The sequence below is a fragment of the Leptonotus elevatus genome, chromosome 1, assembly GCF_054856555.1.
Source record: "Leptonotus elevatus isolate MCC_2025b chromosome 1, RoL_Lele_1.0, whole genome shotgun sequence".
In the NCBI taxonomy this organism is placed as follows: Eukaryota; Metazoa; Chordata; class Actinopteri; order Syngnathiformes; family Syngnathidae; genus Leptonotus; species Leptonotus elevatus.
In genome coordinates, this window is record NC_141239.1 from 11,318,665 (window position 1) to 11,331,399 (window position 12,735).

At 39.3% G+C, this 12,735-nt stretch overlaps 3 protein-coding genes across 3 annotated transcripts in view; 1 reads left to right on the forward strand and 2 right to left on the reverse strand.

The window, feature by feature from the left end:
- Positions 1–447, reverse strand: part of nop9 (NOP9 nucleolar protein) — a 112,671-nt gene extending 112,224 nt beyond the window's left edge. Inside the window, exon 1 of the mRNA XM_086078775.1 lies at positions 402–447. The gene's annotated coding sequence lies outside the window, so the exon portion shown is untranslated. The remainder of the gene's footprint in view (positions 1–401) is intronic.
- A 371-nt stretch (positions 448–818) lies between these two features.
- bag1 (BCL2 associated athanogene 1) lies at positions 819–6,555 on the forward strand. Its single transcript, XM_086074406.1, has 7 exons — positions 819–964; positions 2,254–2,382; positions 2,452–2,534; positions 2,598–2,711; positions 3,824–3,931; positions 4,705–4,767; positions 4,844–6,555. The coding sequence occupies exons 1-7, from the start codon at positions 928–930 to the stop codon at positions 4,931–4,933; spliced, it is 624 nt and encodes a 207-aa protein (XP_085930532.1). The 5' UTR covers positions 819–927; the 3' UTR covers positions 4,934–6,555.
- An 801-nt stretch (positions 6,556–7,356) lies between these two features.
- On the reverse strand, positions 7,357–12,133 carry myl12.2 (myosin, light chain 12, genome duplicate 2). Its single transcript, XM_086074419.1, has 4 exons — positions 12,026–12,133; positions 11,512–11,727; positions 11,286–11,447; positions 7,357–9,368 (listed from the first exon to the last, which is right to left on the reverse strand). The coding sequence occupies exons 2-4, from the start codon at positions 11,693–11,695 to the stop codon at positions 9,196–9,198; spliced, it is 519 nt and encodes a 172-aa protein (XP_085930545.1). The 5' UTR covers positions 11,696–11,727; positions 12,026–12,133; the 3' UTR covers positions 7,357–9,195.
- Positions 12,134–12,735: the final 602 nt, after the last annotated feature.

Below are 12,735 nucleotides of genomic sequence, written 5' to 3' on the forward strand. Positions count from 1 at the left end.
TGTGAATGAGTGAAGTACAGAAACATATAAAACATATAAACAAAACAAATTTACTTTAGCACTGTTTGTGTCTGCCTTTTTACATCTTGCCTTTAATACAAATACTTAAAAATATAGTTTTTGTTTGCTGAGAAACAATCTTATGTCCAAGACCTACTCCATGAGGCTAGTTTTTTTTCTGTGCAGTGACACACGCCACACACGTTATAGTAAGCTAGCCAATAGCAGCACAACATACATTAATATTAACACTTGTTTCCCTCTTTAGCACGTAGCAACATGATTGAGGAGCAAAAAAACTGACTAGTAATGGAAATTGTGTGTTGGTGTTGAGTGGTAGAAAGTAAGAAACTTTTCACATATCCTGGTAAAAGGAAGGAACACGTTCAAGAGAGACATACCGTGTGACTGGACTAAGGATGAGGACGCGCTCCGCTGGTCTGCTTGTAAGCAGGGGAGGGGGAGGGGTCGAGGTGGATCAAACCATTTTCAATCAAATCAGGGATGTACTGTATTTTTGTTGTTTAAATATTACTTTTAAACTCTATGGTTTTATATATGTGTATATTATAGCTATAAGTTTCTAGCTTGTTAAAAAGAACACACAGTAAAAATATATCTGTACTGTAAAAAAAAAAAATAGGGGTGCTATTGTTCTGTTTCTTCAAAAATGGCCTAAATACGCGTGTATGTATATATGTATATATATATATATATATATATATATATATATATATATATATATATATATATATATATATATATATATATATATATATACATCGTTTTCATTGTCGTTTCAACTCAATCATTTATTCGATAAGGAGGTGTGGTTAACTGCTTCTGGTTTTAACCGGAAGTAGTTAGCTTGCAAATAGCTTTTAGCAAACTTCATGACGCTTTTCATGTAAACGACGATATTTAAACATGTCGGCGCAAGCTATCACAGTGATAGTCGCTTACGGTAATACCTTTGAATTTCAATTTCCAGTAGATAGAAAGGAAGAATTATGTGGGGTGAATATCAGTCGTTGGAGACGACAAATTGGCTAGATTACATAATAGTGCACTGAGAATGTGCACGGGAGCCATGTGTACTATTCTTACTCCTATATTGTACATGCCTTGTTGATGGTAGCAATAGAGACACCTTAAGAGCTGAGGAGAAAGATACTGACATGCAAAGCAGGGTCTTTAGGGAAAGAATGGAGGGTGACATGGGAACGAAAACAAACGAGTACATAAGAAATATGTATTATAGCTACATTCGGAAGATGGATGGATGGATGGATGGATAGATAGATGCATGGATGGCTGCGATTTATACAATGTAAGGGGTGTGGCAGATGCACTTGAAAAGGACATCATTTGTGGTACCATTGAGAAAAGGGTAAAAGCATTGTGAGGAAGAAAGGGTTGGACATATGGGAAAGGGAAAAGAAAGGAAGGCAATTTAAAAATCAAAAATATAATATTAAAAAATCAGTAATGTTCAAAATATGTAAGCATTGGAAATTAATAAAACAGGAAGTGATTATGACAAGACTCAGGGTCGGTCATATGCGAATGAATGAATGATGTGATGTATATGTCATTGGGGAAAAGGATTCTGATGAGTGTGAGAGATGTGGTGTTAGAGAAACCGTAGGACATGTTTTTATGCACTGTGAAAGGTTCATGTCGGAGAGAGGGAGCCTGAAATGGAGTGTGAGAGCAGTACCCCTATGAATGGACAGTGGGTATACTTGGGGCTGTGGGAAAAAGTGGTTTGTAATCTCAGATCTGGCTTTCCTGTATGGAATTTGCATGTTCTCACCGTGCTTGCATTATTTTTTTCCAGATACTCCAGCTTTCTCCCACATTCCAAAAACATTCGGTTTCATTGGAGACTCTAAATCATAGGTGTCAACACTCCGGTCCTCGAGGGCCGAAGTCCTGCAGGTTTTGGAGGTTTCTGATCAGCTGATCATATATCAGCTGTGTTGGAGAACGGAAACATCCAAAACCTGCAGGACCGGAGTTTGACACCTATGCTCTAAATTGTCCATAGGTTTGAATTTAAGTGAATGGTTTGCCTTGATGTGCCCCCTCAACCAGTCCAGGATGTACCCCGCCTAAATGTTAGAGAAATATGCATCAGGGTAGGGATAGATAGGCCTACGCTCACCCCCTGGCTCCTAATATGGACAAACGCGATACAAACGAATGCGTGGCTTGATGTTTTTTATTATTATTGCCAATTTCCCACTCCAGGTTCTACGAAGCACAGCATCACAGTGACCAGTCAGGAGGATGGCAAGAGTCCCACTGTCAAAGACCTATCAGATTGTCTCACTCGGGTTACTGGAGTCCCTTCGGCCTCGCAGAAGCTCATCTTCAAGGGTAAGAGTTGCTTTTGGATGGCTGTCGGTGCAATTGTTTGCCCACATTGGAATTCTGTTGACGTTCCAGGGAAGTCGCTAAAGGACATGGAGCAAACATTGTCCAGCTATGGGATCAAGGACGGATGCAAGCTCATGATGATTGGAAAGCGGGTGAGAACTTTGAACTTCCTGCATGTGTATGTAAATGTGTGTAAAGGCGGACTTTGCCAACAGAATAGTCCTGAGGAGGAAGCTGAGCTGAAGAAGCTGAAAGACATCGAAAAATCGGTGGAGCAGATGGCAAAAAAGCTGGAGAAAGTCGACGGGGAGTTGACTGGACTCAAGAATGTAGGTTCCTTTGGCTTGTTTGCATTTGTTTTGTTCTGTTTGTTGTTCTGTTTAGGATAAAAGTACCAAGGAGTATTAACATTCTGCTTAAAATAAATAAAAACTAACGTATAAAGTGGAACGGGAAACAGGCTTGAGGAGCGACACATGGAAGACAGGATGGACATTCAAGGAGGGAGGTAGCTTACGCCTAACCACACAGGGTTAATGATTCGCTCAATGACATAAGGCCCACTAAATCTTGGTGCAAGCTTCCTGGGGTCCAACTGGAGTGGGAGGTCACGGGAGGACAACCATACCTTCTGGCCAGGCTGGTAATCAGGGGCTGGGGTACGCCGGCGATCCGCCAGTCTCCGATTTCGAGCCGCTGTGCGGGTGAGAGCAGCATGAGCCTCACGCCAGACTCTGCGGGCACGCCGGAGACTTTCCTGCACAGAAGGAACTGCCACGTCGGCCTCCTGGGCTGGGAAAAGTGGGGGTTGGAAACCATTAGAGGCCATGAATGGAGACATACCAGTGGCAGAGCAAACCAGAGAGTTGTGGGCATACTCGACCCAGGGAAGGTGAGTTGACCAGGAAACTGGGTTGGTTCCGAGAGGTTACCAAACGTAGAGCCGCCTCCAGGTGCTGATTCGCCCGCTCAGGCTGGCCGATGCCCCCAACACCTGGCAGAAGGCCTTCCAAACACGGGAGGAGAATTGTGGACCTCTGTCTAACACTGAGATGAGTTTAATTTGATCTGTGACCATGCTCGTAGCTCAAAACACTTGTATCTAAAAAAATATATATTAAAAATGAGCATATTTTCACAGAAGAAAAAAGTATTTCAAGAAAAGAAGCAAAATAAGTCAACTTAAAGGTTATATTGAGCTTATTTTGGAGGGCAACATAAAAAAAAAAAGGTTTTCCTGGAAAACAAAGTAAAAAAAAAAAAGTGTAGTGTTTTTGAGAGATTAATATGCCCAATTTTTATTTCTCAAATACACTTATTTTTTCTCATAAACTTTCAACTTTAATCTTAATATTTTTTTCTTTACAGTGTGTCCTTAAATTCTCCCTTGTATAAAATACTTAGTAACATCCTTCTCATTTTTTTTCTCCATTTAAACCAGGGCTTCCTGGCCAAAGATCTTCAGGCCGACGCTCTGGGCAAACTGGACCACAGAGTGAAAGTTGCGGCTGAGCAGTTCATGAAGATCCTGGAGCAGATCGATTCTCTGGTAATCTCTTTCACCCTTACAATTGAATCCATGTAAAAATAATAATAATAATAGTAGTACGGTGTTGCCCTTGACTTGTGAGTTTAATTCGAGCTGTGACCACGTTCATAACTCAAAATCTCAAATCATCTTTCTCCACTGAAATGAATAGAAATGCTCATAATCTGTCAGTGTTCCCCATGAAGCACAACAAAATATTTTTGATCAATGGAGAAAATGTCTTTGCACAGCCGCCAGCAGTCAGGTGCTGGTGGGCAGCAGGAACTCATGTATGGAAACAAGAAAAAAAAGAATCCTCTGCACACTAACTAGGACTTCACTTAACGAATTTGAGGGAAACACCGCATAAAATATTTTTGATGTGTTTTTTTTATTAAGAAAACATCATTGTACAGTATTGTTTATTATAAAACCATATAATAATAACATATTGTAATAGAATGTAAAGAATTAGACAGTTTGTACACTATAATTAAGTGGGCATTGTGCTGCTCATTCAGTATAATACATGCACACATGCTACATGAAGATTTGTTGATAACACTGCTAGCAGACCGTCACAAAATAGCTGCAATAATATTCATCAAAAAGATCAATTTCAATGTTAGTTTCGTTAGCCTGTCTATGTTCTAGCATTAAGCCAGCAGACATTCATTAGACAAAGTCAATGTGGTTTGGATAATAATTAGTACACAATGTGTAATTCTCTTTGTTTTAAGCACTTGCCCCCTCCTTTTTTTTTTTTATAATTGTTTTCTACCTTGTTTTCTCAGAGCATCCCGGAGAACTTCAACGACTGTCGTCAGAAGAAAAAGGTTCTCGTGAAGACAGTGCAGGTGAGTGCTCCACTTCATTTCCTCCACTAGCCAACAAATCCCTACCACTGTTGCTGACAAAATGTCCTCACATCAGGACTTCTTGGCCCAGTGTGACAAGATGGAGGCTTGCATATCAGACCACCTGACAAAGATCCAGTCTAAAAATCTGGCCCTGGCGGATTGAAGACATATCAATACTGTTGTTATTGCTCTGTGAGCAAATACTGTGCTGTGTACAGAGCGCACCTCCGTTATCTCTATTTATTACTACTGTGGTGCCTTGAGATACGAGTAACCTGACTTCCAAGTTGTTCCAGAGACGAGCAGTCATTCAGACATTTTTTTTGCTTTGATTTCTGAGCGCAAAAAATGTTCGATTAATCGATAATTATTTTTGATAATTAATCATTTAAAGGCCTTGTTTAGTTTAACTCTTTTACTGCTACACGTTATCCAAAAACAACCCCGACAGTGCCAGACAATTTCAGGCAAACAGAATATTGTGTGCTCTGACTACATAAACATGGTGGGTACCAAATGAAAGATTGCGATCCATTCTTTCATGAGAAAAACTTCATTCCGTTCTTTAGTAATCATCATTCTCTCAACAGGTAATTTGAGTGACATTGAGCGAAAATTGGAAAGATAAGGAAAAATAAGCTTTTTGTGAAAAGATACATTTTCTTCACAACAGTGACTTTGACACTAATATTTTTATTATATTATATTATATTTAGTGACGTTCTGTGAATTAGATTTAATGCAACAAAGGCTTTGATCCTTCACGTCATCCTTGAAAACGTTGTATTTCATCAGATTCGTTATTTTCTCCGGGAGCCCATTGAAAAGAGATACAATGTTGCCATCTGCTGGCCATAATTAGTGGGTGTTTTGGGATTTTACAACTCCAATGGCAAGGCAGCGCTGCACTGACGTTACCTTGCCCATTTGAGAAAAAAAACATAGTAAACGTCAATTAACGTTTTTGGCGGCATTCGTTTGGATTTTATTATACGTCAATAAACGTTTTTGGCGGTAAAAGAGTTAAGATTGTCCAGATTCTTGGAATTCGATCCTCTCAACAGTAAATAGTGTAATAAATAACTGTTTAGAATCAGAAAATTGGTTTGGATTTAAAAGATGCGAGTGTATCGAATCGAATAGAATCATTCAACTTTAAAATTTAACTGTCTTTGAGTCGTATATATTCCCATGTATCCAGATACATTTCGATCATTTGTTGGTTTGTTGGAGAGATGTACACCCTACTTTCTCAATAAAGTGATGGAAATTAAAAAATATATATTAAAACTCTTAATTTATTGATTGACAAAATAAACTAGATTAATCAATTAAAATAATTATTAACTATTAATTCATAAAAATAAGCATATGACAAAAACATTTTTGACGGGGGTAGGCTGGAATGGATTTATAGCATTTCAATTTATGTCAATGGGGAAAGATGATTTGAGGGATTAGTTATGGGCGTGGTCACGGAACAAATAAAACTCACATCTCAAGGCGCCACTGTAGCGTGTCCGGTTAGCTTTGAATGATTGTAGTGTACTTTAGGTCAATATAAGTTTCAGTATCCCAGCTTTAACCTGTGTGTCATATTGCAATGAACATGATACTCCGTGGACAGTGATGTGTTTCTAATTAAAATGATTACAACACAAAGTGTGGTATAAAAACAAAGGAATTCAGTGTTTTCTTCATATTTTGCATTTTATTTTAAAGTGTTCAAATGCAATAGGCAGACAACTCAAATTCAGTCAAATAAATTTCTGGTTTCCGGCTTAATTTGATTGAGGATATTCTTAAGCATTATTTAGAGGCTAATTCTGAAACCCGAATAAAACTATTTTCTTTAATAACAGACCAAAAAAATGTCACAACTATAAAAATTACACAGAAATGGTCATTACGAGGTTCACACTTAGTTTTACAATCAAGCTCCTGCCACTCAGTTTGTAATTGCATATAGATGCCACAAAATGCCGGCAAAAGCACTGCTTTGCTCAACTTGCTTTCTCATGGCCTGAAGGTTTTACTATGCTGACAGCACAAATCAATTCAGTTGTTTGACTTGATATGAATTTTACTTTACAGTATTTTAAACTTATTTTGGTTGATAATTCAAATCTGACTGACTCACAAACAACAACATAAAAAAATCAAAAGTAATGCAGTACACATATTTTTGACATCAGATTTTCTTTTCAATTGTGCCCGGCACAAAACCCACTTGCGCCATAAAACCCACATGTGTCAAACATTTTCGTCTACAACTTCAGTAGCCGCCCAGTGGCGACAGATGACTTCCTGAACTCGCCAAGTGTTGGGCTTCTTTTTGGACCAAGTTCACCGCAAGCTGGATGGTGTGACCCACACATGGCCATCGGCCGCTCTCTTTTAAATTGCTACCCCACCGCAGCTGCATCTTAGGACTCCAAATACTACCGCCAGTCTTGATTGAGAAAGCTACATCGTCCAGCCTTAGGAAAACCGAAATACATGGCAAAATAAATAAATAAATAAACTAAACAAGATGAAGCATTGTAACATTTCATCATGTTTCGTTTTGGTCAACGAAAAGGAAGAGACATTTTAGCAGTCTTTATTTTGTAAACAACATTTAGTCTCGTTTTTCTCGTTAACAATATGACGTTACAGATTCGTCACAGCACTTACGTTGCGTTTAGTCTCGTTTTTATCACATGATAAAGATTTGTTGACAAAGATATTTCGTATTTTTTGTTGACAGCAACACTATTTAAAAAAAACTGCAACATAAATCATTTTTGGTTTTTTTAAACGAAGCATGACTTTTGGTTGTGTTTAAAATGGTGACATCCAGGTCAATTCCTTGCACAACTTGCATTGATCACGTAAGCATTGCTGATAAATAAAAATTAAAAATAAACATTAACAGTTCCATAGAATTACCAAAATTTAATTAGATATATTTAAGGATAAACGGTTATGGCATATATTTATGTAATAAATAGTGACTGTGTTTATTGTGTCCAACTGCTGAAAATGGTTAGATTAACATAAATTTCAGTTTAGGTTTTAATTAGTTTCAGTATTAGTTTTTATGTTGCGTGTTCCTTGTGTGCAAGATTTTAAAAAAAATAACAGTAAGCATTGTGTAGTAAAAATTCAACCCAAATATAATTTTAAAAACAAGCCTGTAAATGTGCTTTCACTTGTATAGAGCTTTTCTACCTACAGGGTCCTAAAAGTGTTTTTAACACTCTCACCATCCACAAACCAGCTCAGTGGCCTTGTGGTAGTGTCTGCCCTGAGACTAAGAGGTCGTGGGTTCAGTCCTCGGCCGGGTCATACCAAAGACTATAAAAATGGCACCCATTTGGGTGCGATTCGTGCTGCTGCTCACCGATCTCTTAGTTGGGTGTGACAATCAGTACAGTAATCAGGTACTTTAAATCCAATACAGGTACTGCATAACAGTCCACACTCCACAGACTTTGATAACTGCAGTGCATAATGACACTTCTAAAGTTGGATCGATGCATCACAAGCCTATAAAGTTAGGATGGTCGTGCTTTCCATCCATGCTTGCCAACTTCTGAAGTGGATTTGTAGCTTCAATTCTTGTATATTAAACCCACTGTACTTTTTTTTGGGGGGGGGGGGGGGGTAAATAGATATTTTATATATTTTGCTGGGGTCGGGCTGAAACCTCATTTTGACTAAGTCACAATTAAAAAATATATATATTCTGTTGGTCAGCCCACGCGTGTGGATGTTATTTTACACCTTTTTGACCACTCTTAAGTGCTGAAAATGGCTTGCTCTCTTTGGTGATGTGTGAACAAATGTAAAAACGACGCCAGCGATATGAATCAAAAAAGGAGAGCACTTGTTACCTAGCGTCATGTTTCTGTTAAGTTCGTATTGGCCATCGCTACATGATGTCGCTTATATGTGAGACAGTTAAAGGACTCCCACACGACGGTTCGACTCTTCCTTCCTTTCGGCCAATGGCTGTGTTGTACTTCCGAAATAAATACAGTAAATTTACAATTTTAAAAAAGGCCGTTTGCTATGATTATAGTTCTGTAAATGTAAAATGTAGTTTCAATTATTTTTTGTTTATATTTTATTTCATTAATGAAAATATTTTTTTCACATTTTTAGTATTTAGTTATTTTGTTTTCATTGATGAAAATAACCTTGGGCTCAGTGTTAAAAGGCGGCTAAATGCCTGTTGTATCAAGAGGTGATCCATTAAACAGTCACAGTGACACGCACAGTTTTTAACATGGTACATATGGTCAACTTTATACACATTCTTAGTGTTGTTGTGCAAATAAGCAGAAAGCAGCTACATGACAACCTTCCGGTGGGCTATACAAAACACATGATAACATACACAGGAAAACTCCTCCAGTGCTTGGTTGGTTGGGTCGGTGGCTAATCGTCTTTGTCCTTGGCGCCGTGCTTGAGGATACGCGTGAACGCCATGTAGTTGAAATTGCCCTTTTTGTCGATGGGCGCCTCCCGGAAGAGCTCGTCCACCTCCTCGTCCGTTAACCTGTCGCCCATGGTGGTCAGCAGCTCACGCAGCTGTTCCTCCTGGATCATACCTGCAGTAGCCACAGGAGACCACCTTGTTAACACTCAATCTGGTATTGTAACTGAGTAAAAATATTTTACTGTACTAGTATCTGTACTTCCTTCTTTATAACTCTGGCCAATTTTACTCCTTTACATAACCATCTAAATAAAATGAATACTGCGGTAGTGTTTCATTTGTTTTGTGACCACCACACAAACGTAACTCAAAACACTTGTATCTCAAATTCTTTCCCCATTGAAATAAATGAAAGTGCTACTTATGAGTGAAGTGAGCTGAATTGAATTTGCCATCATACAGTGATCGTATGTCAAGTTTGGGCTTGCACGCCCCTCAAAAATTGTCCTAATGGTAAGTAGTATCTCGAAAACGTGTTAAATCAACTCACTTGTATCTCAAGGCACCACTGGGATTTTACTCCGATGCATGTGCCCTAACGCCTAACCAATCTTCGGTACTTTTTGCAGTAAAATAAAATGGCAAGCAAATGACCTGTGTGTGTGTGTAATCCTGACAGGATGGAAGCACATGTTCAGACGATGACCAAAACGACTACAATGGTGATAACAAGGACGGGAAGTAAATTAAAGAAATAAAAATGATAAACACTTGCCTAAAAAAATAATATATCAATTAATAAATACCAACAATACTTGAGTGCATTTGAAAATCAGAAAGTTACTTTTAACAGCAAATATCAGATGCCCTTAAGACTTTTACTCGAGCAATATTGTACACAATGACTTTTACATCTACCAAAGATATTTTCTTTTAACACACTTGTTCTTTTACCCAAGTATCGGTTTCAGGTACTTAATAGAAGGACTGGTTACACTAAACTATTTAATGTTGTGTGTGAATATGTGCTTGTGTTTATTTTGTTATTTTGTTCAATAAAGCGTTTGAAAGTGCACTGGCGACCGTGTCTATCCTTGACTAGAAGTGGAGAAATTCAATTTGTTCTAAGTTAACTAACGATGTTTACATTACTGTAGACGTACAGTTGTGTAACTCAAGAGAGTTGCATTTTCGCGTCTTTTATTAAATGTGACATTATCCCAAAGTTTGGTCATTCTGTATTGTATTGTATTGTATTTTTTTTACTTATTGCTTTGCAGTGACAGTCAGTTTGGAAAATCACTCCAAAATCCCACAATATAGTGAATCATCTATGATATAAATCAATTACTAATACATTTACACATGAAACAAAGCACGGTGGCTGACTGGTTAGCACGTCCGCCTCCCAGTGCAAAGGTTGTGAGATCAAGTCCGGGCTTCGGCCTTCCTGGGTGGAGTTTGCATGTTCTCCCCGTGCTTGCGTGGGTTTTCTCCGGGTACTCCGGTTTCCTCCCACATTCCAAAAACATGCATGGCAGGTGAATTGGACACTCCAAATTGTCCATAGGTGTGATTGTGAGTATGGTTGTTCGTCTCTGTGTGCCCTGCAATTGGCTGGCAACCAGTTCAGGGTGTACCCCGCCTACTGCCCGAAGCCAGCTGGAATAGGCTCCAGCAACCCTTGCAACCCTTGTGAGGACAAGCGGTACAGAAAATGGATAGATGGATGGATGGATGGATGAAACAAAGCTCATTAACACCAGCAATACATTGTAAACCCCACTAGGTGGCAGTATTGTTCTAAAAGTAGTACCTTCCTATTCATCCTTATTTACATCAGTCCTTCTAAGAGACTGTACACTGGTATGACTGTTAATAATGTTGCTCATCACCTGTACAGCTAATCAAGATTTCACAGCAGCTTCAGGTTTGCACCTGAAACAAATTAACTTGCTAATTTTACTTTACTGTGGGAATAATAAAGGTTATCAAATTCTCCTTGGTGAAATTTCTGGTGGCGGGTACCCATTTTTTGGCAAATCTCTCCAGGTCAGAGCATTAGACGTGTCCCTTTGAACGCACTCACCAGTGCCTTCTTCGTCAAAGCAGGCGAAGGCATTGCGGATGACATCCTCGGGGTCAGTGCCATTCAGCTTCTCCCCAAACATGGTGAGGAACATGGTGAAGTTTATGGGACCTGGGGCTTCGTTCATCATGGCCTCCAGGTATTCATCAGTGGGGTTTTTACCTAAAGAAAACCAACAGTGTGTTACCTAGTCATAAAGTCCTGTTGTTTTTGTGTTTACGTCTACCTAGAGAAGCCAACATGTCGTGCAGGTCCTCCTTGTCGATGAAGCCATCCCTGTTTTGGTCAATCATGTTGAAGGCCTCCTTGAACTCCTGAATCTGGGACTGGTCGAACATGGCAAACACATTGGAGGTGGCCCGCTGAGGACGCTTCTTGGTGTTCTTACCCTTGGCCCTTTTGCTTGACATGTTGGCAGCTCGAAAGTCCCCTCCTCCTCGCACTGGAACGCACATATCCACATAAACACATTCACAACATCACCAAATATTTCGTTAATCCAGTTTAGCACTCATGTTCGCTGGGTTTCTTTGATGCTAGGTGTAGTTGCATCGCTCTTTGAACAGGTCAAAGATATCACAAAATAGTTGAGCTATTCATTCATTCATTCATGATGCAGTCGTCCTCTCAGTACATTAGCTAGCTACGCTGACCTATTTAAAGCATCGAAGGAGCTAGCACAAACGCGCAAAATTAGGCTTTCGAGTAAATGAGTAATAGTTGCAAATAAACCCACGCACCTTGGAATATTGACGTATAATTATTTGTCACGCACAGATGTCTGCATACAATCGTCCTGCTAATGTGAGAGGGCGGGACTAGTGGTGCACTTCCTGTTTACCAAACGGACCAATCAGAAACGCGACTAGCGGTCTTTTACTTCCTGTTTACCAAAGCGACCATTCAGAGAGGAGCCTGAAGTACACAACGGAGTTATCCGATGATGTTCATGTTTATGGCTTATTTCGACAAAATGGGTTTGTTCAATGTTGAAACATGACTATAAAACAAATAGCTATAACTCTAAAATGATTAATTATTAGAGAACGGAACTGCAAGTCGTATTTACAAATATATTTGTGTCTCAAAGTACCGTAACTAAGTTTGTGTTTGTTACCTTACTGTGATTTCCCCAGGTTTAATGTAGAAACACAACTATAATTAAGAAACATGGTCTTATTGTATTAAAAATGGGTTAACTTGTGTGCCTGTAACAAAGAAAAAATATTAAACATATATCTAATCCAATAAAGTGACCAACAGTAATACAATGGGGGTAGATGCCACGGACTTCCGACTTCCGGGTTTTACACATCAGCGCCGTTTCCGGCCACTGCTGGCCACGTTCCAACACTCGCACCCCCATCCCTGCGCCCCCCAACCATCGGCGGGCTTTCTGAAATGCTTCGGACACTGAGACAGACATTACACACTCGCAGCCTCGCAGCCT

Coding starts and splice junctions, on each gene's coding strand:
- myl12.2 (XM_086074419.1), bottom strand. CDS start 11,695: ATGTCAAGCAAAAGGGCCAAGGGTAAGAACACCAAGAAGCGTCCTCAG. Junction 11,448..11,511: donor CGACATGTTGGCTTCTCTAG/GTAGACGTAAAC, acceptor GGTTTTCTTTAG/GTAAAAACCCCACTGATGAA. Junction 9,369..11,285: donor CTTTGACGAAGAAGGCACTG/GTGAGTGCGTTC, acceptor TGGCTACTGCAG/GTATGATCCAGGAGGAACAG.
- bag1 (XM_086074406.1), top strand. CDS start 928: ATGTCGGCGCAAGCTATCACAGTGATAGTCGCTTACG. Junction 2,535..2,597: donor TCATGATGATTGGAAAGCGG/GTGAGAACTTTG, acceptor CTTTGCCAACAG/AATAGTCCTGAGGAGGAAGC. Junction 4,768..4,843: donor TTCTCGTGAAGACAGTGCAG/GTGAGTGCTCCA, acceptor TCCTCACATCAG/GACTTCTTGGCCCAGTGTGA.